The sequence below is a fragment of the Porites lutea genome, chromosome 11 (genome assembly GCF_958299795.1).
Source record: "Porites lutea chromosome 11, jaPorLute2.1, whole genome shotgun sequence".
Classification (NCBI taxonomy): Eukaryota; Metazoa; Cnidaria; class Anthozoa; order Scleractinia; family Poritidae; genus Porites; species Porites lutea.
In genome coordinates this window covers 27193391-27218102 of record NC_133211.1, presented here as the reverse complement: position 1 = coordinate 27218102, position 24712 = coordinate 27193391, and the positions used below count along the sequence as shown (strand labels likewise).

Sequence of the window (24712 nt, the reverse complement as noted above, 5' to 3'; positions counted from 1 at the left end):
AATAAATAACTTAAATAAATAACGATTTAGAGGTAACACATCCACTAGGTGGTTCTTCCGCTATTCATCTACCTGATTACTGGTCGAGTTAGAATTTTGGTTTTTAAGGAGAGGGAAAACCGGAGTACCCGGAGAAAAACCTCTCGGAGCAAGGGAAAGAACCAACAATTAATTCAACCCCGACATATGGCGTCGAGGCTGGGATTTGAACTCGACCCACATAATGCAGGTGGGAGGCGAATGCTCTCTGCCCTGCGCCACCACTTTCTCCACAGCTAAGTTTAGATATAGTTAGGTTTCTCTTTTCTTTCATGCATCTAAGTGATTCTTTCTATTGGCTGAGTTTCGTTTTGAGGAAAAAAACATTACATCAAGAAAATGCATCATTCACCTCAGCTTTCACAAATGCTAAGACAACTGCATTCGCACCAGGCACATAGATCAGAGATTCTAGCTACATAATGGTGCTTGTTCACGTATGGTAACAATGAAATGAAAGACTGTTACATCTTCACTAAGTTAGGGAGTCGGTTACGAGTTATTCTGAGAGGAAGTCAAGGGTGTGGTCCATCTCCGAAAGGGACCGTCCGATCAACATGGAACTAAGCAACGTGACTTAAAAACCGGTGAAGAGAGTTTTATTCTCTATCTTTTTTGGATACCTTATTATAGGAAATTAACGCTCCATGAAATTAACGCGAATCGTTAAAATTCGCGTTAATTTAAGTCGCGTTAATTTTGTTGAGCGTTAATTTCCGCGACGTTAATTTAGTGCAGCGTTAATTTCCGCGCTCTTAATTTCCGGTATTTTAACCCCAATTTTAGAACCTGTCCAGACATTCTTGACACCTAAAAACCATTAACTACAAGCTTTATTTCTTTCCATTTACCCTTTATTTTTCATCTTTCACAAAAGCTAAGGCGAAGGTTTACAATATTTCGAGTTCATCTTCATCGTTGTCGCTGTCAGAAGTGATGTCAGCTCAGTTTTGAATTTTCTTGCATCCAGTGTTGAATTAAATTTGTTCTAGTCGTCACCACCAACTGTCTTAATCTCGTTAATTTCCTTTCTTATGAAATTCTACCTCCTCTTTCGCGTTAATTTTCTTTATTCGAAAGTCGTTTTCCATTAAATTCGCGTTAATTCAAGTCGCGTTAATTTCCAATACCTTAATTTCATGGAGCGTTAATTTCCTATAAAAAAGTAGTTATCAATCACGTGACCACTTATGCCCTATCTTCTCTCATATACAGTGGCTCGGAAAGTTTGTCTTGACTGAAAAGTTCTCGCAATATTTTTTCTAGTTTGTGAAGCCTCTTTCCAAATTTAATTGGAAAGGGAACATGAAGTTTTTTCGGTTATTTCTTGGCAAAAAAAACCGGCCCATTTTATTGGTCATAAGACTGACGCGAATTCCAATTCGTTTTGAGTAGAATTTCGAACGTCATTTTGCACGTAAAGTGGTGTTGAGTTAGTGTGCACTCAACTCACCCTAAAGAAAAGTAAGGAAACGTGATATCATTTACTTTGACGTGAGTCATTGTGACAACGTGTTTTCAACTTGATAGATCGTGTCAAGTATAAGCCTTTGGCAACGTTTCATGTGAAAGATAGACTATCACCCCCCCCCCCTCCCCAACCCACCCCCACCACAACCGCTTTAATTTTCAGAGATGCTTGAAAAATACACCTGAGACCCCCATTAAAATAGGGCGATTTGGTTCTCTTTATTTGTAGTGGGATGATAGAATGTCATGTGTCGGATCTTACATGTAATTTTTAAATTATCGGCCAGACTAATCTATTCGGGCAAATTCCTTTAAACCGCAAAGACGAATGACCTGAGATAACTTGATCTAATCCGTCAAAGGAATGTTAGCCATGCGGTACAATCGATATCATTCACGAAGCTAAATTTGTTGAATACTATAATGGTAAGTATAGAGTTTCTGACTTAAGAGCTCGAACCGATTTGCTTGGTATCATTGTCACTATTTGCAGGGGTCGAGCTTCTCTTGAGTAAAAATCGATTACTTTTAGATGCAATTGCAACAAATCTAAAGGATCAAAACCTGACAACCAATATCGACTCAGCAAAGCGACAGATTCAAGTGCGAGGGCGGGAGTTATGTTAAAATTCTAAAAAACACGACAAAGGAAAGACACGCCGCAAAAAGAAAGTAGAGTGGCTTGGCGATATAAAAAGATGTTGTTGGATTTGCACTGAGACTGAGAAATCAAGCCGTTAGAAGCTCAAAAGGATTGGATTTTGGTTCCATTCGCGGGTTACAAGGGATCCGTTTCTGCTCCTTGAGAGTGCATAATTGTACTCTGCTGAACAGACGTAAAGTAAAATCACTTTTCTTGACTTATCGCGTTGTTTGGGGTCAACTAGACGTGACCAAAATATTCTGGCATGATTTTAACGCAATATAACTGTTCGGGTCGGTTTAAACTCTCCTAATCGCTCGACAACAAGGCTCTTAACAAGAACTAAGTTGCAAAAACCAATTGTCGGCTTGAGAAGACACAGATTACTACTACGCGTCGTTTAAGCCAGACATGGAAGAGGCTGAAGAGAAAACAGAAACAGATGTAGAGAAACCGCAATCCACAAATGCCAATCTAGAGCAGAGTGGTAGAAAGCTGTCCTTAAAAGATATAAGACGATACGAAAAGAAAACACTATTGTGTCCGGGGGGATGTGGAATTGAGCTAGAGCTTGGTGATATTCCCAAGCATGATTGTATTAGAGATTTAAGGCAAAGGCTTGAGAGCTTGGACAACAGTAGCAGCAAAAGCAAGTACAGTACGTCGAACGATCAAGGCGGGGCAATGGAAGCAGTGTACAAAGAGCAGCTGGCGTTGCAGGATCGTAAAATAGAGCAAATGTCTACCGAGATAAAGGAGCTGCTTTTAGAAAGGTCGCGTCGCGATGAGATTTTCAACAACAAAGAAACGTTCTACAAGGAGCAGATTGCAGCGCTAAAGGAGCAAGTTGCTAAATTGGAGAAAAGGCTTCAACCAAGGAGGCCTCCCAATCACGATGATGATCCGTTCGAAGAAGGTAACGAAGCGAAGGAATGGGCTTTTAGATACGACAAGTTACTCGCTGAGAAGATAACACTGGAAACACTATTCCAGAGACGTGAGCGGGAATTTCAGCGAGAAGTAGAAGCGCTCAAAGAAGAGGCCGCAATGCTCAGAGAAAGTTTGCACCTGGAGAGAGAGATGCTGTCGCTGGAGCACGATCATGAAACCTTCAACAAGTTAGCGAGCTTAACAGACCAGCTTGAGTCCCTGGTACAGCATAAGAACCAACAGAGAGCAAAACACAAGCACCATAAGGCGTCCAAGGAGATCAGAATAGGACAACATATTACAAATGGTAGGATTCGGAAACGCATGCCTAACTCTGTTGGCAGCTCAAACTCTGAATTCGATGAGGAGGAAGATGTGGACATGGAAAGACTCAGTAATTAAACAACAGTGAAACTGAAAGAGTGCCTAATAACTTTAATAGATCCTCGGAATCTAACATCTACAGAGCTGTTTATTATAATCGTTTATTTCTCTGTTTGAGTGGCCATGGAGCCGTTAACAATACATAGTGCCCCAGGGTAAAATAAGTTGTTTATAAATAATTTTGTAACTAATAATCAAACTTCAAGGTGTCGTGATATTTTCTGTTAAATCTGGATCTGGCTATTGCCGGATCTCCAGTCGCGGATAACAGTACTGATGATGACAAAAACTATTGTTTTACTTTGTTTTTCAGTATTTTGAAATATTTGGCTCACATTGTATTCCATCACCAGTTGTGGTTAAAATCTGTGTGTTTCAAACTCGATGTTGTTGTTATTCTACGTATCCCAAGGAAAATGTTAGCCGTAAAACAATTTTCTGCAGTTGTCCAGCAGAAAACATTGCTGGTTGACTGTTTGTAATTAGAGACTCATTAATGATCCAATAATCATGCTGCCCAGGTCACGCTACCTTAGGCAAGCGAGAGGCGAAGCACAATTCAATCAGTCTGATCAGTTGTCTGAAGAGGTCAATCGATACTGAGGTGATCCCTGAGTAAAATGTGCTTTTAAAGGATGGTTTTTTCAGGATATATATCATGGAGAAATCCTCAAGATGTAAGCTCTTTAATAGTTTTTCTATTTTGTCAAACTCAAAGAGAGAGAGTTTGTTCAAAAAATGTAAACAAAAGCGCTACAGCTACGTAGCTCTGGGAGGGGAGGTAGCAGTAATCAGAGGTCTTATCACATTAATTACACGGCTAAGTACAACGACAAGTAAACTAGGCCTGGGCAACAGGGTTTAAAGCCACCGTACGCCAACTACAAAAACAAAGTGTGTTTGCAGTACATTATACGATTACTCGTATAATGTTCTGTGTGTGGTGTTAAATTCCGGTTTTTTGATGACTAATTTCACCCTAATAATACGCCCAATGTTATTTTAAAAAAATTGTTTCGCACTTACATAAAGGAAATACGATCAAATGAAAATTACACTACTAGCTCCACGTGTTCAAAAGGTGGATAGCGCTATCCAGCTTTTGAACAACCGGGGCCAGGATTTTATTCGCTCAGAAATACATATTGTTAGAAGCGGACTCTTCAAACAAAAAGGAAACACATTCAACCCTTTTAGTATGAAAGAGGAAAGGGAGAAAGGACGTCTCGAATACAACTTTTTATTTCGCAATATCAGAATACAGATTCTCCAAAGTACCTACAAATTTGTTATCAAAGAAGTGGAAAAAATTTGTTATGGTTGATCATGTTTCCTTAACCTCTCATGTTCATTATTGAAAGCACAGAATTAGAAACTTAGCCTGATGGGATGACTAAAAACTCAAAGGAGAAACTTTAAAGATAAATGACAACTTGAATATCCCCTGTCTAGCTGACATTTCAAGGTATACTTAAAAAAAGAGAACCATCCTTAACAAATCGTGCACAAAGAAGATATTCAACGGAACTTTTGTTCTCAGACGAGGACCACGAATTGACCCTTTACAGCTGGGATAGAAGTCGAGGCTCGAAAGCTCCTCTGAATTATACTTTCTACTACATTTTGTTGGTGCTTTTGGGTTCTTTCTATGAAAATTATTTTTAAATGAACAATATACAATGTAGGTGGTTTGTAAAAAGTATTGCATATTGGTTTTTAATCTCCAGTTATATTTGTTGACAAAACTTTTGTGTTGCAGTTTTTCTAGTCGGGGCTAATGAAAAAGTCTTCTACAGAAAATCACTTCACATACATTTAGACCTATTCCGTAAAGTGGAAAATAACTGATCTGTAACGCACCAGCTAAACGGTGCCACAAGATGCATGCTCTTTATTCATTACAAATTGTAAACTCGATTGCTTCTCTGCAACAAGTGATTCATGTGTTTTGTGATCAATATAGTCATCAAGAACAAATGACAGGCTAGAAACACTCATCTCAGGGTTCTTCATAACAATCATCTCACACTGTATCCCAACTTCCTCAAACCCTCCAAAACAGTTAAAATTGAAGGTAAGGCTGATCGGACAGGTAAGGGTTACAAATTTATTTTCCCAATATTTCGACTAGACAAAAGCTAGTCTTCATCAGGGGCGGTTTTAAAAGTTAATTCGTTAGGATTTCTGTAATTAAACCAAGTGGTGGTAAAACGGAAGAAATTCTGCATATTCGAGGGTGCTGTCCCCAGAACGTTAATGAAATAAATGGTTGTAGAAAAAAACGTGTCAAACTAATAAATGCATAATCAAACAATTCGAATAAGACGTTTGCGTCGTAAAAGAATGGGAAAGTTCATAAAAAATGTTTTATTCCGCGCAAATTGACGGGATAAATACAATCTAACTAAGTTAATCTAACCGACTAAATTTCAGTTTAAAATTTACCGGTGTACTAAAACTACGATTTTTTTGTGGAGGTAAAACGTAACATTAGGGCCATTTAAACGAGGAAAAATAAGACGCGTCTTACATAAGACGCGTCTTAAATAAGACGCGAACTTTCCGTATAAACGGCACATTTCGTCTAAAATAAGACGCGGCTTACGCGGCTTAGCTAAGACGCGTCTTATTAGATAAGACATGCTCGTATAAATGGTACAGTTCGCGTCATATTTAAGACGCGTCTTATGTAAGATGCGTCTTATTTTTCCTCGTATAAATGGCCCTATTGTGTGAAGATGTTGATAATATCAAAATATAATTTGTTTAAAAGTTATAAAATATATCTTTTTGTCGGCACACAAAGGATCAAACTTACATATTCATATTTTGCAAGTCCTCAGGCCGCAGCCATTATATCAGTACCGAAAGGACAATTACAACGTTTTCTTGAAGCAGTTTTCAAGGTTTCGCAAAATGATTTGTCATTGGTAACATGGTCTTGCCGCCTTGATTACTGACCGTTGGAGTAAGCCTGAGTAATGATCGCCTCCATGAGTTCACTTTGAACTGAGTTCTGTTTGTTCCGAAACTATTCGGTTTTGCTACTGCAACGGTATTTTGTGAACGTCTTACAAATAACATTACACAGTTATTTGCTAACTGACACTGTCACTTCTCAGACCTGGTTTCCACCCTCTCTGCAAGGAATACATGTAATTACATTTTCTTCACGATGTCCTTTATCTCTAATGCTAGGTGACGTTTGTCCACTGAACCAGAGAAACATTCTCCTGGAAAACACAATAAAAGAACAAAATAAATACTGAGGTTCACTAAGCCATTCCTTGGTCTGGAAGGAGAAGGCAAATGACACGGGTTTTAGATAATTTAAGCGCATTTAAATTGCAAACATCGCCGTTAGCTTAATAAGAAAAAAAATGCGCCAGTGAAATGTTTCCAGATCACTTCAGCTGTCTTTTCCTTTTTATAACCAAAACCTCTTTTCTTAAACGGCTAGTTAATAAGCTCGCGATCAATTCACCCATCACTTAAAGTCATTCTAACCGTACAAGTACTTATTAGAAAAAAGGCAAGAGGCTTTGTAAAAATTACTGCACAGCGGTATAAAGTTTCCAAATTAACATAAGACCTTAAAAGTCGAGCGACGTTTATTTAAATTGAAGCGTTCCCATTTGTCAAGTGAGGTTTCTTAACCCACTGTGGTACCAAAACCTAGAAAACCACTAAAGGGGATTTCCCTGACTGGCTCCACCCAAACGACAGAAGATTAAAGTTACAGTACCGTCCCAAGACTGTTTAATGAGAGCATCCTTCAGACACTGTGAATTTGGATTCTGCTTCATTGCACGACAAACGAGTTTTTGAAGCTCCTCTTCTGGACAAAATGTTTCTGCGTATAGAAATCATACAACAAATAACATAAAAATTAAACAGTTCCTGTACACTCAAAAGCCATCTGCAAGCGACACAGCAATGGTAAGAAAACAAGCTCTGTCTTGACAAACCTGAAGCTCCTTCAGGTGGCCGAGGGGGAATGGTACAGAATGCAATGACGTCTCTAAGTGACTTGATAGCTTCGTCATTTTTTGTTCTATCAGCCTCTACTGTTGTCGCCGATGACTGGTTATTTTTAAAAAATGATCTAAAAGAAAAGAAATCGATGTTATTTAAATGATGAATTAATTGTCTCGCGCGGAAGCTCTGTAATAGATCAGAGGCTAATAAATTGGAGCGCCAATTTCTGCCTCGCTCTATTTACAGCGGTCTTGCCCAAGCGACTATATAAGACACATACACCATGCATTCATTATCATCTTCGAGACAAGAAACGGAGGTTGTTGTTTTGGCTATGCACCTCGCCTTGCCCGCTCTCCACCTCATGGCACCTCTTTCGGATGGTTTGTTTTTCCCTCTTTCCACCCGTGCATCTCAGCCCATAGTATCTCGGGCCTGTATCCTCCATCCGGAAGAGGCCGCCCGATTTCTCCATCACTTAACATAGGAGCGTGGGTAAGATTGGTGTAAATAGTATCCTATTTACACCAATCTTGTCCACGCTCCTGAGGTAAGTACGAATGTACGTACGAATAATGCTTTCCGAGACATCGCACTACCAACAGGAAGACAACACCCCACACACCCAAACTCAAAACCCCCAGCCTTGATACCCACACTACAGAAAAACGCTCAAAAGAGTCAGGAAACCAAATTGCCCCAAAACAACTTCTGCTCCGTATTAACAAGACCAGGGGGCAATAAATTTAGCACAAATCATGCAGTCCCCATAAACGCTCGACAGAGTCAGGTAAGAAAAATTGCCACGAAACGACTTCTGCTCTGGAGCCACAATTCCCAACAAATTGTAAACAAGACCAGGGCGTAATAAAGTTTACAGAAATTAAGCCCCTGGCTCTAACACACGCTCGACAGAGTCAGGCAACAAAAATTGCCGTAAAACAACTTCTTCTCTGGAGCCACAAAACACATTTATTTGGAACAAAAACTGTTGGTTTTGCTAAAAACATCAACGAAAGCACAAGCCAAACAATGGCTCACTCATGAAAATGCAGCAGCTTATAATAACACGTACCTTAAAAAACCCAACGGGAATAGCAGCATGCAAGTAAAGCAAATTCATGCACTGACTCCGCATGAATAAAACTAGGAAGCACGAACACTAAACAGTGTAGACCAAAATAGGCATATGAAACGAAAAAACTGAAAACCCCGCATACGGAAATAAGAAACCGGACATACTGCGAGAACTGAACCGCAACAACTGACTGCTATCCCGCTAGAGACGCTCAATAAGATTGGAGAAAAAACCGAAGCCAGTGAAAGGAATGCTGAAATTAGGGAATTGCAACCTGAAAGATAAAGTGGTACTGTGAGGACAATATAGGAAAAGACACGCCTCGAGGGATAGCAGTCTTAAGCGCCGGTAATCCGACAGGGTTTTGGGCTCCCTTGTAAGACTGAAATCCCGGCAGCGGTTGCAGAAAAAGATTAAAAAGGAAAGAATTGAAAACAAATACAACCAAAGCAATGAACATGGCTAAGAAAATACTACAAACAAACGGGGAAAAGTACAGAAAATACTGACCTTGAAAATACATGTGACCAGACCGAATGTCGAACCAGCTGTCGAACAGGTGGCAACCTATATAAAATCTAGGTTGCCAAACGAGATACTTACCTCGAGCATAGCCTAAGAAATTGAGGAAGCTGGAAATAAAAACAGGAGGCAGAAAGGAAGCGACGAACGCCAATGAAGAAACAAGGGGAGAGGCGAAAGGGTGCGTGAGGAGGGAAGGAGTTTGACAAGCACGTTAAATGAAGCCATGATGAGACCTGTGTGACTTGTCTAGAAGATGATCATGAATGCATGGTGTATGTGTCTTATATAGCAGTATAGTCGCTTGGGCAAGACCGCTGTAAATAGTCTGGGATTAAGTGGTGTCTTGGAACACGTCAAATACAAACTGTCGCAAATTGAATTAAAAAAAAGAGTCTCTCGCTAACCCGAGTTTAAACATCTTTTTTCTCTTTACGAGAATCGGGTTCTTTGCTTTGGAAACAGCTTTGAGCATGATGGCGCGATCAGGAAGTCTCATCTTTGTCAGTTGAGCAGAGTGTGCAGTCATGGCATCACGGAATGCTTCCTGTAACAAATAGTATATTATAGCAACCACACTCTCTTTCAAAAAAAAACTTCAGTGTTAATGCTTGGTATTACAGTATGCTGCATAGCGATAGTGCTGGGATCTTTTTCTTACGTTAAGGTTACGACCACCGTGTAGAACACAAAAACTGAGTCAAAGGGAAGCACTGCTCAGCAGCTTTCACGGTTTCAGATGTAGATTTTATCTTCTAGAGGTCCTTTTTACAGCATAATAAACCATAGTTATTAGAAGAGACTGGTTATGAAAAGCGGCAAACATCAATGATAAAAACAACAGTGCTGCAGTTTATGTTGGAAGCACCCTGAAAGTGCACAATCCTTTGTTTTCTGTTGGCAAATTGTTACGGAATAAATTAATGCAACGTTTTTATTGGTCAATACAATCAAAATGATAGGAATTCTTTTGAACGTTGTGCACTTTCAGGTCCACAAAAACATATAACAAAGGAGTCTGACGAGTTTCATAACCATTCCACTCAATTAACTATGAATAAACAGAGCAACTTTCATTTAAATGGAGCCATGCAGACTTAAAGGAAATGACCACTCTTTCAGTAATTAACAGGCAAGAGATAAGCTTGGTAGCATTCAATTGAATGGTGTAAGTTAGCAGTAAGATTTCATCCACAGAATTAAAAGTTAGAATAATCGTTGACATCTCAGGAGCAACTGGGAAAACACTCTTCGGTAGTTTCAGGAGCCATAACCTGTTTCATCCCGATTATGGCTCCTGGCAGCTTCCGTTTCAGTGGTAATACAAAACTTTAATCATGGATTGATATTCAACCTTTTGCGGGCATAGGAAGCAATAAATACACCCAGTCCTGAGTAGCATTTATGACATGATCAAAAATATAAATTGAAAACAAACCTCGTCTGATACAATAATTGAAGGAGAATCAAGTGGAACATCTGGGACGACTCCTTCATTTAACCACGAGTGTTCAAGCAACTCGGTAACAGCCATTCTTTGAGCTGGTTCCACCCGTAATAAACTACAAAAAGATCGTTATCGATACTGAATTTTACTAAGAAGAAGAAAAGAAAAAGAAGAACTTCGCGAGGAATACAGCTAATTATAGAAGGGTGAAGGGCGGAGATAAGTTAAACGGTCGCAGAGTATTGTTTAATTATCGTTAACAGGCGTGATATCAGTTATTGATGTATTTCCTGCCGGGTTAGTGGCTGCATGCAGCCACTTGGGCTAAAACACAGCAGATAAACAGGGCGAGGGCGTTTCGGAAAATGATGAGACGGAATTAAAACGTAGTGAAGGAATTCTTGCTACTTATATAGGTGTAATGTCTTTAAGACGGCAAATTTACTTAACATCTGATATTAACTTAATAAAACAAACTTTTTGTAGAAACCTTCAATTGCTTTCAGCAAAAAGCCAAAAAATTTGACAGTGACCACGATCAGAAGGTTTAAAAAAATGACAACTATACTGCTTTACCTTCAGAAAAATGAATGCAGAAAAATGGTTTCATTACATTATCACTATGGTTCGATTCATATTGCTAAGGTGACATACCTTGCTATAACTTCTTTGGCTTCTGGTGATATTTTGGACCATTCCTTTTCAGGATAGTCGTACTCTCCAGCCATAATTCTCCGCTTCATTCCTTGTGAAAGCTGTTTACGAGGTACCTCTGAATAGAATGGGGGGTATCCACATAACATGATGTAGATGACCACACCTAACGACCACATGTCACAACTCTGTGGGGGTAAAATACAGAAAGAGGTTGGTAAAGCTCACGTGACATGCCAGAAAAACAAGGTAGAATGTACTAGACTGCCTTTTCTTGTAGTATAAATAAACTAGCGTCCAATTGAATGTGTGCGTGTATGTGAAACAACTTCAACCGGTAAATTTCTGATCCTGTTCGCTCCATTTGCTGAGGTTCAGTTAGACGCATTAACAAAAAAGTTCCTGACTCACGTGAGCTTATTATGGCATTCGTTTCAGCGGAACAAGTCGATCGCGAAAACATAGGATTTAGAAGACTTAAAAAACTCATTAAAAAAATAAAACAACAATTCTTCGGCAAACTTCATCGATTGATGTGTAAATTCGGATGAAAGAATTTAAAAAAAAGTTATGGGCACTTTAACGTAAACCTTTCTGTCCGCGATCAGTAACACTGATAGAAACCTGTATTGGCGTGGGCCGGCAAAAGATACCGTCCTCTGATTTAAACCAAATGTTTCGTTGACGTTTCGCTCGCAAGAAAACGAAAAGACGAATTATAGACGGGTTCTGTAATTATATCCTTGTTTTCACAGTTTTAACAAGATCTACAGATAGACGAGTAAGAAGGTGCCCTTCCACGGTCAGATAAAGTTATTCGTTAAATTATATCCTTGTTTTCACAGTTTTAACAAGATCTACAGATAGACGAGTAAGAAGGTGCCCTTCCACGGTCAGATAAAGTTATTCGTTACTTTGCACCAGAGTCTGCACCAAGGGTGACGCCAAAAACCACTTGACATCATGTAAGTAATATAAAAGTATTAAGTAACAGGCCAGTCAACAGCTTTTACTAATCCTACCTTGTCGTATGTGTATGGTTTGGTTAAAAAAGGAAATCTCCCAGACTTTTGAGCACGGTGAATCCTTTGGGCTTCCAGCACCTACGAAGCCAAAAGCGCGAACCACTGTTATTTCCGCTGCACACACAATAACATTCAATAGTGACAGTAGATTCTCAAGTTTAATAGTGAGGAAGTAAATAGGAGGTGTCCATCAACCGAGAGCCTTTAATACACGCGTATTTTTCGGGCGATTGATAACCGCCGTGATTATAGGGTTAGGGTGAGCATGATCGCAGGTTAGGTAGCAGTAAACGCTCACGGGTCTTTCGTGTTGATGTTCTTGCGAGTAGTCGCTATTTTTTATTTTGAAAGCAGGGGAGTATTTGGAAAAGCAGCAAGTGTAATTTATCGGGCGGGTATAAGACGAAAGGACACAGAGGGGGAAGAGGAGGGGAAAGAAATGAAACATCCTTTTCGAGCAGGTGTTTAGATGTTTCTCGCCTGTCTCACCCTGCACTCTTCCCGGTGTCTAGCCTCGTACCCAGGCAAACAAATTTTGTGAGTTTCATGTATTTTCTGTTGAATTCTACAACCGATAGCGATTCCTTATGCGTTCAAGTCATGACAAGTTCTCAGCCACACGCAAATGAAATTCGTGGGAAATACAACTGTACTTTTCTCTCACTGCATCAAGACGAAAGCAAAAATTGAAGAAGTAGAGATCAGGACCTCGTCGCGCGATAAGACAGTGTGTGAGTATCGAAATTTGCATATTTGAGTTTGCGGTGAAATTTCCAGGCGGTGTGCGCACTGGGATTGCGATGCATTGTGGATGTAGAATTTTCAAGATGGCGGCGAAGGTCGAGAAATTTCCCAGGTTATTTTCTGAGAAAGTTATCCACAATTACATAAACTTGGCCGATTTCATTTGCAAGAAAATGGTCACGCAAAGTGTAACGTGCTGGAAAAGACTCTTTGTATCTTCTTAGTGATAGAGAAACAGTCAAGTGAAGAAGGAATGTAACCAATTAAAATGAATTTGTTTTCCTGTTTGTGTTCTTGATATGCAAGGAATATGAAAGTTTCGTTCCGCTGGCTCATAAACTACAAAAGCGTAGAAGATAAAAAATATTATTTTCGGGAAACTTGTTGAAAAAAAACCCCTTAAGTATTGAATAAAACGTATATCGATACTGTCGATAATCAAATGATAATATGAAAGCGAAGATGGCTACAAAGGAGCAGAGATCTGAGACAGTATTCATGATGCGTTTGTAAAAAAACTTCGTAACGTGACCACTCAATAATAACAGATCGTTCGACGCCAATGGCTAGCGACGAAATTGTTTTGGGATGGAAACTCGACTAACATTTATCTTTGAACAGATAGCTTCAGTCACTCGAACGGTCGACAATTGAATTTCTTTTTCGAACAGATAGCCACAGTCGTTCGAACGGATGACCTTTTTTTTAAAACGGATAGATCATAGCCCTGAAGCCGTTCGAACGGATAGCACAAGCCGTTCAAACAGTTGACATTTTTTTCGAACAGATAGCCCGAGCCATTCGAACGGATGACAATTTTTTTTGGAACGGACACCCCGAGCCGTTCAAACGAATACCAAATTAGTTCGACAACGGCCATCCGTTCGAAAATGGCAAACCATAAGGCACGTTTTCGCGTGAGAAGTCACTCCAAAGGACTGACAAAATATCTTCGCTATGTTCATTAATCCTTATCCTTTGCAAATAAATTGTCGTGATAAATGTTTGTGTTTTTTCTTTGTTATTCTCTTACGCGTCACTAAAACCCTCTGGAAATATTTCCCTATGGGGTACCCCCACCTCCGCACTGAAAAATTAGGCACATTGACCACCCCCTCCCCCCTGGAAAATCAGATCCGTTCCGTAGGAGTGGTATGCATATTTTATGGAACCACACATTAGCCTACGTCGCGCGCATATATACTAAAAGGTCTAGATAAGGCGTGGGCCGGCTGCAACGCGGGCCAGACCCGCCTCCCCTCCACAAAACGCCTTCACTCAGAATGAATGGTGAATGATTTCTTAGAGTTCAAAAGGAAGCCCATGACGACTATTAAATCTTTTACACACACTAAATAGCGTCAAGTATGAAGCATAAAGAGCTAGTAGACTTTCGCAAGCGAAAACGAGCAGGGGGATTTAGGAGAAGGCATTTGCCCATTCCAGCTGACTCACAATTTTAAAAACCCCAGCCCTCCTCCACCAGCAAGAAACCGCTCAGATCGGCTCAGCGTCAGATCTCAGCCCCCTCCTCTTAAAGTTTTAGGCTCCGTCCGGACATTTTTTAAACCACTTTTTGTAACCCGAATTTGTGTTTCCGGGCTCTTACATCACTCTGGAGAGTGGTTTCAAAAAGATACGGTTCCGGTGAGCGGATTCATTGGTTTTTGTATGTTCAAAAACCGGAAATTGTCTTTGATCTGATGACCCTTCCTACTTAATACAAAAATTATAAAAAATGTTTGCGTGAAGAGAAATATACTATGTACAATATTGTTACAACCAAAAGAACAATTCGTCATTTTGTGTTCAGTACCCAAGTTGTCGTTTGGAACCTTATTGTTGGAATACTATAACAATACTAATGAGTCCCGCCTTTTTCGATATATTAACTCAAAAGTTGTTTGCGAACCAGTTAGTTATGAATATTTCACAAAGGCTTTCAAACAAAAGACGTATACTTAACACCTCTTCCTCAAAAAATCATGAACAGACTACGTGTAACGTATACTTGACACCTCTTCCTCAAACAATCATGAATAGACTACGTTTCTACGGTCTGATTGAGAAACTCTGATGGACAGGGTTTCATTCTCCAAACACAGACCAGTTCAATAAAAAGTTCTCAAAACACAACAAAATGGCAAAAACAGAACTTGTTTGGCTGAACTCAACTTATCTTTACAGCTTTGATTGATCAGGAGAAGATAAATTAAAACAAAACCAAAAACTGTCCTTTGTTTGAACACTAAAATAAATTAAATACCCAATTCAATCAAAAGAAAGAATTTAATCAAATCGAACTTCAGCACTTGCGTATCCGAAACGTGACGTCCAAAAAGAGCATCTCAATCAACCAAACTAAGTAATAACCACCAATAAGCTTTGTACAATTGGCATAGAAAAATTATCGATCGAACACAAATATCGCAAACGTAAAAATATCAACATTCACAATACTTGATGATTACGTAAACAAAAACTCGTTGTTAATGGCAACGATTAATGAGTTTCAAAGTTCGTAAAAACGAGTCCCAATTCACTTTTCAAATACGGTAAAATTTATCGTTTTACACTGTAAGCGAAAGCAAAGATATCAAAATGTCGATCCTTAACAATTTATTTATCAATCTCTCTCCATGACGCTACGAAAAACATTGAGACAAAATGCAATAGTCTGACACTGGAAAGATCACATCTGATCAAACACTTGGATTCTGTTGTTACGACTGTCAGACACAACCACCCTTCCATCACCAAGACTTGCTGTAGCGATTGGAAACTTAAACTCTCCTGCCCTGCTACCTCTACTTCCAAACTTTGTGACAAAATTCCCGCTCAGGTCAAATACCTGGACTCTATGGTTGCCGTTATCACAAACCATTAGCAAACCTTCTTTGCTAACTGACAAGAAGGTAGGGTTATTGAACTCTCCATCCTTGTTCCCCTTCATTCCAAATTTAAATATAAAGTTGCCCTTAAGGTCGAACATTTTGATGCAATGATCACCCAAGTCTGAAACTATATAATATTCTCCCTGTTGGATACAGTGCCAGGGTTCAAGCAAGGAACCTTTACTGCCAAATTCAAATAAGCATTCTCCATTAGGGGAAAATATCTTGATTAATATTTCATTAATAAAACGATCAACAACAATAATATCACCGTCACTAGTTAATGATACACCTTCAGGACCTCTAAGTTGGTGATCTTGACTTCCCTTTTCACCAAACTTACTAAGAAACTTGCCCCTTCTACTGAGTACTTGGATCCTGTGGTTACCAGAGTCTGCCACGATAATATTGCCATGTTTATCAAACGCGACCCCTCGAAGCCAGTTAAATTCACCATTATTACTACCCGCCTTACCAAATGATCTTAAGTGGGTACCATCACTACTGAATACTGACACTCTGCTGTTATCAGTGACTGCTATTTCGTCACGATCATTCACTGCCACCCCCCAGGGAGTTTGAAGCTTTCCAAAAGACTTGCCTTCCTCTCCAAAAGACAGCACAGGTCTGAAACACTTTGCTTGAGCTTGTCGCGCTTTAGTTTCATTGAAAGCAGTTTTAACATTACCTATACCTTCAGTCTTCAACATGTTAATAAGCTTTACATTGTCAATATAGCTAAAACGGGGAATGCTAGAGTCAAAGTTAACTTGTACGCCATGTTCTTGAAGGATTGTAACAAATGTTGTACTCAATCGTAGAATTTCAGCGTTGGAGCTTTGTTCTAACAAAGTCTCAGTTCGTTTGATTGCAGATTGAACCTTTATAAGCTCATCTTCAATTTGGTCTTTCTTCAATGCGAGCCCTTTGAGGCAGTCGTTTGCTTCTTTGTCAGCTGCATTAAAAATATCCTGTTTCTTCGCTTCGATGATGGCAATTATTTGTTCCACGCTGTTCTGTATTTTGCTTTTCACGTCAGCCACTTGCACTTGAACTTCAATACTGTCTTGCTCGATTTTCTCAACTTGATTTCTCTTTTCTTGTTCTATATCTTTCAGTGATTTAATGCGCGACACGATTTGTAGTTTCTTCTCTTTTTGTGCTGTTTCCAGAATCACCTTTGCATGTCGTTCATGCTCTGTAACAGCACAAGCGTTACAAATGGCGACTTGACACACCTTGCAAAAGAACTCCAACTCTTTGTTTTCGTGGTTCTTCGTCTGGCAAAAGGCAGGTCGCTTTAACACCGCCTCGATATCTTGATCTTGGAAGTCTTTCAAGGCAAGTGTCTTGTGCTGTTTGTTTGCTCGGATGATGTTGTGAGCTGAAATACATTCTGCACACCAGAAAGAACAACACTGAAAGCAATACAAAGTTTCGGCGCTTCGCTTGTCGCAATTTCCACATTTCACGCCTGCGGTGTTGCACTCTTTTATCGCCAAAACATCCAGCAATCTGTTAATGCGAAAGTTTGTGGGAAATTCGCTGGGATTTCCACTTCCAGGGATGACAAACTGTTTCCTGCACTCAGGACATGTAATTTTATCATGAATGCCGCTTGTTCTTTGAATCCCATTCAGACAGTGTAGGCAGAAACTATGCAAGCAAGGTAGCTGCTTTGGTGTAGTAAACATGCACATGCACACAGAACAGGATACTTCTTCGTGAAGATTATATAACAAGGTCTTAATATCCATGATGAATTGTCATTAGCAGAAAAATGGCTCGCAGACTGTAAAGGGTGACCGGCGAAATCGAGTCTTGCGACCTCGTCACTTCATGTTAGTTAACCAATCACAAGCAGCTCCTTGAAATGTTTTGACATTTTCCTGATTTTTGAGAATGATTTAATTCTGGATTTTTACTAATTCGTTAATCTGCTCAGATAAACATGACCAACAAATAATATTTACAGTGAAAGGAGCGAGCTTTTGTAAAGGTGATATTTTGTGGACAAACCTGGGGTTACAACACATCACATAATCAGTCTGATCAAGAGCCATAATAGGACAGAGAGGGACACTCAGGGCGTTGGCCGGGATATCTTAATCCCAAAAAAGTTATTTTTAGAACTATGCGGACCATGCGAAAACAGTTTCCGGTAAACTGGTTGACTTCCGGAAGACTCGCTTTCACGATTTCAGGGCGCCAAAGCGAGGCGGCGTCAACAAATAAAAAAAAATGGCGGCACAAGTGGAGGGACGATGTGAAGTTGATAAATTGGCCTTCTTCAACAAAGAACCTACCATAGAAACTGCTTAAAACTTCCACACAAAAGGGTCCTTTACAAGCAACGGTAGAAATCGGTAAAAGCGACCGCGTGACCATCGTTTTTGTTTGAACAGCTGGAAAGAGGACAAGTAGCACTGCGGCCCGGATAAGCGTTGAAGACAAAATGCGCGGGTCCTACAAAGACGACCGTACAAGCAACCATGTGGACATATTTTCTATTGAAAGAGGAAGGAAAAGAACGTATAAAGGTTTCCAGTATTTTTGTCACGGACATGACTGGGAATCTTGTGGAACACACCTTATCCTGCTTGACTGATATTTTGTTCCGCACTTCACATTGGACAATTAGCAATTCTTTATTGAACACGAGGTTAATTGAAGCGGAGGTTAATGTTCCTAAATCAGTAAAGAAACCAAAAAGCTCAATTTGATTGACGGATCAAATCATGCGTGGAAATCGGTAAACAATAGGTTTCATCTTTACAGAATTTTCAAACATTGCAAATCAAATCGGAAACAATAGCCAATATGGTTTGTATGGAATCGCCAGAAGTGTAAATTGTACTTCCAAACCTAAGAAGAAAAGTAGAGCTTTGTTTTCATCTGTCGACGCGCCAAGTTAGAGGAAAAAGGTTTTTTGTGCAGCTAATTTGTGCTGTTCTTTGTAAGTGCAGACAATGGTGGCCCGGTTGCTTGAGGTAAGGAGCCGTTTCTCTGTAGTTTTCTCTGCCCTGTTTAATTGAAATCTCGAGCTTTCGTTAACATTTGCTTTCAGTTTTTTTTCTCATAAGTCAGTTGAATTTGATTTCGGGGGAAAATTTGTCTTTAACGGAAACGTTGAGTTCACCCACCCCTTCTACTCGATTAAACTGTAATTGTCAACATTCCATCGAGCAAAAAATATTGAAACTTTGAAGTATTTTCATACTTTCAAAAGAGTGGACCCTAGGATTTTGCCGAATTCTGAAAGGTTCTTACTCTAAAAAAATTAGCAAAACAACGAGCTCACGAATTATTTACTCGCGAGGTTAAAACACTATCACTGAGCGTGTATCCTGAAACCGATTTTTGCTTGTAAAAACTTTATTTGTGTAAGGTTATTTGTGTTTTTCATGTTGCAAACGGTGTTGAAATAAATACGACAGTATGATAATCTCATCTGGAGTTTGTTTTACCAAGCCTCATATTTTCCTCATACACCTGTAATAATTAACCTTTACAGATCCTGCCCCACAATGTATAGGTAAGATTTCCATACAACCCCAAACATTTGTTATGTGTGTTAAATAATATAAGCTTGCTGCATGCAAAATAAATATAGGGGTTTGGATGCACAGGACCTTTTGATGTTGTGTTTGCCACTTATTGATCCAGCAAGTTTTGTCTACTTTAGTAAGCACTCGTGGTGTTAGGTGTCGGCTGCTGAATGTAGTCTTTTCTTTTTTTCTCTATAGAAAGCACTCAAAAGTGATAAGAATATAAACTACTGCAATAAGTTCAAGCTGTGTATAGCTTCTTGTTTATAATTATGTCTTATTTCTTGTACCTCCCCTCCTCAGTGAAAGCCTAATTAACTCATCTTCTACATTGTATGGTATGCAGACCCCATATTAAGCAGACACCCTGTATTCAGCAGTCGAATAGCTCAAAATGTGGCAAAACGTTTCTTTCCACAATTTAGTGGATATCTCTAATAAGCAGAAAGCAGCAAAGTTTGTGTGGATGTCCCCCTAATTCTAAAAATTATACAGGTTTTTTTTTATTTATAACAACCTTGTATGCATAAAAATAGGTGGTAAAAAGAAGGATGAGTGAGGGTGCAAAGAGAGAAGAACTGAGTCCTTATGCCAGGCTGGCTCCCTCCCTGAAGATATAATATAAAATACAATATGTAAAGGTTTCATAAAACTGGTACATCATTTTATGTTGTGTGTCTTTTAGACTGTGAGCAGTCTCTCTTCAGCTTGAAAATCTGTAAGCGAGAGTATTTGAGCAGCGAAGTTGTGTGAGTTGCGAGGGCGCAAATTCGAATACGCTGCTCAAATACTCTTGCTTACACATTTTCAAGCAAAAGAGAGACTGCTTGCAGTCTATATGTCTTTCAGTGTCTGCAAACTTTTCTGTTGTTTTCTGACAGGTTGAATTGAAGGAACAATAATACTAGCAATCATGAATTCTCTTTTAAGATCTCTGCATGACCTTGCCACGGAATTGGTACTGGGGAAAATAATGTACAAGTTTGACAAACAGTGCAAGTTCTATATTTTGGGGCAAGGGAGCACTTATTTATTTATTTATTATTTTTTATACTTCTGTTAAACTATATGGCTGCCACTGCATTTGGGATTTGAAATTTGAGGAATACTGGGAAGAGTGTGACCATTACTGAGTGACACACACATTATTGTGAAAGGTTTGAACCCAGGAGTCATTTCAAAAGTACGTTGAGTTTGATTGTCCGGGTGAACGTAGTCACTGTCAACAACAACAGTCCTATTCAGGACTATGTTCACCCGGATGATCAAACTCAACCTACACATGTTATTGTACACACTACATTACTATTAATTTGTCTCCTTCTAGGTGCTTTCCCCTACATTGCCTCTTTCAAGCCATGGCATGAATAGATGCAATTGATTCAGTCACACACTATGTTTTATTGCTCCAGAATGTTTCTCTCAATGCAACCCTGGCATGCAAGTGCATAAATTGATTGTCTCACCAATGAAAGAAATTCAGTTGACTTAATTAAGAGGTCAAGGTGTGACCTAAGGTTTTATTTTAATGTGATACTGCCATTTTTAACTTAAACCCTTCCTCAATGAAGGTCATATTCTCAAATACTGATCAGCTTAACTTTCCTGTGGTGTCTTAATGGTTGCATGAGGCCTGATCAATCATAATGTGCAGGCCAGCAACATGTGAATTTATTAGATTATTTAAAGGGAAAGATTGGGTTGTCATGGTGGATGCCTTAAAAGCAAAAGATCACACAAACTTGCTCTGCCTGCAGACTCGGCTTTAAGAGCATCAGAAATGCAACATTAATATTAATAAAGTCAATGTTTCAACATGTTGAAATGCAAAAAGGTGCTCACTTTACTATTGTCTGTATTATACTTCTGATTGGTTTATAGGCAGCAAAATTCAAGAAAAATTTGCAAAGCAGCATGTATATGAATCCTTATAACAAAATCTTATGAGTCTGAATAAAACAGATATCCCATGCATGTCTGGAACATAAAATTAATGTAAAGTTTTCTTCAGTTGGCTATAATGTTTGCAGCTCTAATGATTGGTTGAAACCTTTTAACACAAAGAAAATACCCCTTAAAATGGGTATGGATACATTTATTTTTGAAAACATTGTTTTTCTGAAAATATGGTTAGAAACTTTTCAAACATACTGAGTTATTCATCTGCTTATAGGATGTAACTTTTAATATGGGGTCCGCTTAAATATACAGGTTTTGCCATACACTATTATAAGTTTGTACTTTTTTCTGTGTGGGAGGGGGTAAAAAAAAAATAAGACACAACTCAGTAAGAAGCTATAAACAGCTTGAACTTATTGCAGTAGTTTTTATTCTTAATACTTTTGAGTGCTTTCTATAATGAAAAAAAAGAAAAGACTACATTCAGCAGCTGATACCTAAAAACATGAGTGCTTACTTAAATAGAGAAAACTTGCTGGATCACTAAGTGGCAAACACAACATCAAAAGGTCCTGTGCATCCACGAATGCCTGAAGTTTGAATTATGCTGTGGTACGATTTGCATTCAAACCCCTACATTTATTATACATACAGCAAGCTTACATTATTTAACACACATAGTGAATGCTTGGGGTTGTATGGAAATCTTACCTACACATTGTGGTGCAGGATCTGTAAAAGTTCATTATTACAGGTGTATGAGGAAAATATTAGGCTTGGTAAAACCACATAAAGCAAATAAACGCCACATGAGATTATCATACTGTAGTATTTATTTCAACATGAAAAAACACAAATAACCTTACACAGAAGCATTGCGACAGAGTTATACGCTTCGGGGTTATATGCTTCTGCCTTACACAAATAAAGCTTTTACAAGCAAAAATCGTTTTCAAATTCAGTGATCTTTGTGGTGTTTTAGCCTCTCGAGTAAAAAATGAGATAGTTCGGTGTTTTGCCAATCTTTTTTAGAGTAAGAACCTTTCAGAATTCGCTAGGGTCCATTTTTTTGAAGGTAAGGAAGACTTCAAAGTATTCAAGAACGTTTTCCGATTAACTTTACTGAGCAGTATTTTTCGCTCGATGGAATGTTGACAATTACAAATTGAATAGAAGAGGTGGTTTCTGTGTAAACTCAACATTTCCTTCAAAGGCGAATTTTCCCCAGAAATCAAATTCAACTTGTGACAGAAAAAATTAAAAGCAAATCTTTACGAAATTTCGAGATTTCAATGTCAAGAAAACTACAGAGAAACGGCGCCTTACCTCGAGCAACCGGGCCACCATTGTCTGCACTTATTAAAGAACAACACAAATTTGCCGCACAAGAACCCTTTTTCCCTAACTTGGCGAGTCGACAGATGAAAACAAAGCTCTTCTTTTCTTCACAGGCTGGGAAGCAGAATTTAAAGTTCTGGCTATTCCATATAACCCATTATTAGGCCATTGTTTGCGAAAGGATTTTTAACTGCGATTTGATTTGCAATGTTTGAAAATTCTGTAAAGATCAAACTTTTGCACATACCGATTTTCACACATGAATTGATCCGTCAAAACCGTCAATCACATTGAACTTAAATGGTCTCCTTACTGATTTTTAATCTTGCTGAATAGTGGCTTTAGGAATATTAACCTCGCCGCGAATATTCCGCTTCTATTCAACTCGTGTTCAAGAATAATTGTTAATTGTTCCATGTGAAGTACGGTACAAAATATCAGTCAAAGCAGGGAAAGGTGTTTTCCACATGATTCCTGGTCATGTCCTTGAGAAAAATACTGGAAGCCTTTATACGTTTTTTCCTTCCTCTTTCAACAGAAAATACGTCCACACGGTCGCTTGTACGGTCGTCTTTGTAGGACCCGCGCATTTTGTGTAAAACGCAATGCTACTTGTCCTCTTTCCAGCTGTTCCAACAAAAACGATGGTCCACGCGGTCGCTTTAACTGTATTTCTACCGTTTCTTGTAAAGGATCCGTTTGTGTAGAAGTTTTAACTATTTTCTATGGTAGGTTCTTCGTTGAAGAAGGACAATTTATCAAGTACACACCCTCCACATTGTCCCTCCACTTTAGCAGCCATTTTTTTCATTTATTGACCCCGCCTCGCTTTGGCGCGCTGAATCTTCCGGAAGTCAACCAGTTTACCGGAAACTGTTTCCGCATGGTCCGCATAGTTCTAAAAATAACTTTTTTGGGATTAAGATATCCCAAAGGCGTGACTGGGAGTGTCCCTCTCTGTCCTATTATGGCTCTTGGTCTGATATAATAATACATAATAACCTGACCTGAAAACACACCAACTGGCAAGAATTAAGAAGGCATGTTCAAAGTTATTGTCAAACTATGAAAACCATGTACCCCTGAAATATTTCGGAAATGTTGATTAATCATGACAAATCAGAATGGACATCCAGTCACCCGACCGAGAAACCACAAACTAGTGTGTATCTAGCCTTCGTCCTTGCTGACAGCTTCAAGAGAGGATCGGACAGGAGTAAGGGGAAAAAGGACAAGGGATTAAAGACAGGAAAACTCGCCAATATGTTACGCACTAACTGTGGGAAACGCGATTATTGTAGGCCTTTGGGCTAGGCGCGCTTTTCCCTCGCGCGCGTCCTCCTCTCTCGCGGCACCACTGACAATGGTAAGTCTTAAAAGCGTGAATAAATTACCAAATACAAGGGTTTCCATTGCAGCTGAAAAATGGACGGTTAGAAGTACTGGAGTTGGTGGCCTTATTTCTCTTCAAAACAGGAACCTGCGACGCTATATTTTGCTTTGTTAAGATTTGTTTCTAAAAGAGAGGGACAAATACAAAGTAAGTTTGATGAATAGAAGTTCTTTAATATCAGCGCGCACTCAACTCAAAATTGTCCTTCTTAAAGTGCCAACTGTATTCGCCGTAAGTTTCTGATTACTCTGTTTCTTGCAATAAAGCTTTAGCTATAGGAATATCCTTTCAGATAGGGGGTAGTCTGTCGGCAGTCGTCCTCTATTTGTGCGTCATCTTTCACAAATGTGTTAGCGTAGCATTTTAAGGTTAAATTTGACCAGGATTTTGTGCAACGAGTTCTACGGTCACGATTGCCTTCAGACTTGTAGATGTAAAACTAGAGAGCTCTGAGGCTTATTTGCTAAAGTTAGGGAAAAATCTGTCGTGGGATTTCGAAGTTATCTACATTTTTCGTAAAAATGCGGTTTTAAATATATGCCGATATCTCAAAGATTTTTATACCCACAAGAAAATATATCACATTTTCTTAAAGTCCATTATTGTTTATTAAGGATGCCAAAAATCATAGAAATCGGTTAGATCTTTCATTCTGAAAAAACGCAAATCAAAAACATAACCAACACGCATATAAACAGGTTCGGGCCACCTTAATCGGGCGAGAGA

At 39.1% G+C, this 24712-nt stretch overlaps 3 protein-coding genes across 3 annotated transcripts in view; 1 reads left to right on the top strand and 2 right to left on the bottom strand.

The window, feature by feature from the left end:
• The first annotated feature begins 1961 nt into the window (after positions 1 to 1961).
• LOC140952538 (uncharacterized) lies at positions 1962 to 3999 on the top strand. The gene has a single exon (XM_073401963.1). The coding sequence runs from the start codon at positions 2564 to 2566 to the stop codon at positions 3482 to 3484; it is 921 nt and encodes a 306-aa protein (XP_073258064.1). The 5' UTR covers positions 1962 to 2563; the 3' UTR covers positions 3485 to 3999.
• A 2157-nt stretch (positions 4000 to 6156) lies between these two features.
• The window catches only part of LOC140952535 (MAP kinase-activated protein kinase 5-like), a 29407-nt gene continuing 10851 nt past the window's right edge, over positions 6157 to 24712 (bottom strand). Inside the window, exons 8-14 of the mRNA XM_073401960.1 lie at positions 12168 to 12248; positions 11146 to 11333; positions 10483 to 10606; positions 9452 to 9591; positions 7435 to 7571; positions 7212 to 7319; positions 6157 to 6699 (exon numbers count right to left, since the gene is read on the bottom strand). Of these exons, the coding sequence (XP_073258061.1) occupies positions 6626 to 6699; positions 7212 to 7319; positions 7435 to 7571; positions 9452 to 9591; positions 10483 to 10606; positions 11146 to 11333; positions 12168 to 12248 (852 nt within the window). The 3' untranslated portion in view covers positions 6157 to 6625. The remainder of the gene's footprint in view (positions 6700 to 7211; positions 7320 to 7434; positions 7572 to 9451; positions 9592 to 10482; positions 10607 to 11145; positions 11334 to 12167; positions 12249 to 24712) is intronic.
• LOC140952534 (E3 ubiquitin-protein ligase TRIM71-like) lies at positions 15517 to 17626 on the bottom strand. Its single transcript, XM_073401959.1, has one exon. The coding sequence runs from the start codon at positions 17563 to 17565 to the stop codon at positions 15607 to 15609; it is 1959 nt and encodes a 652-aa protein (XP_073258060.1). The 5' UTR covers positions 17566 to 17626; the 3' UTR covers positions 15517 to 15606.

What these genes read in the sequence shown, in the direction of transcription:
- LOC140952534 (XM_073401959.1), bottom strand. Translation starts at nt 17,565, where the DNA reads ATGGATATTAAGACCTTGTTATATAATCTTCACGAAGAAGTATCCTGT.
- LOC140952538 (XM_073401963.1), top strand. Translation starts at nt 2,564, where the DNA reads ATGGAAGAGGCTGAAGAGAAAACAGAAACAGATGTAGAGAAACCGCAA.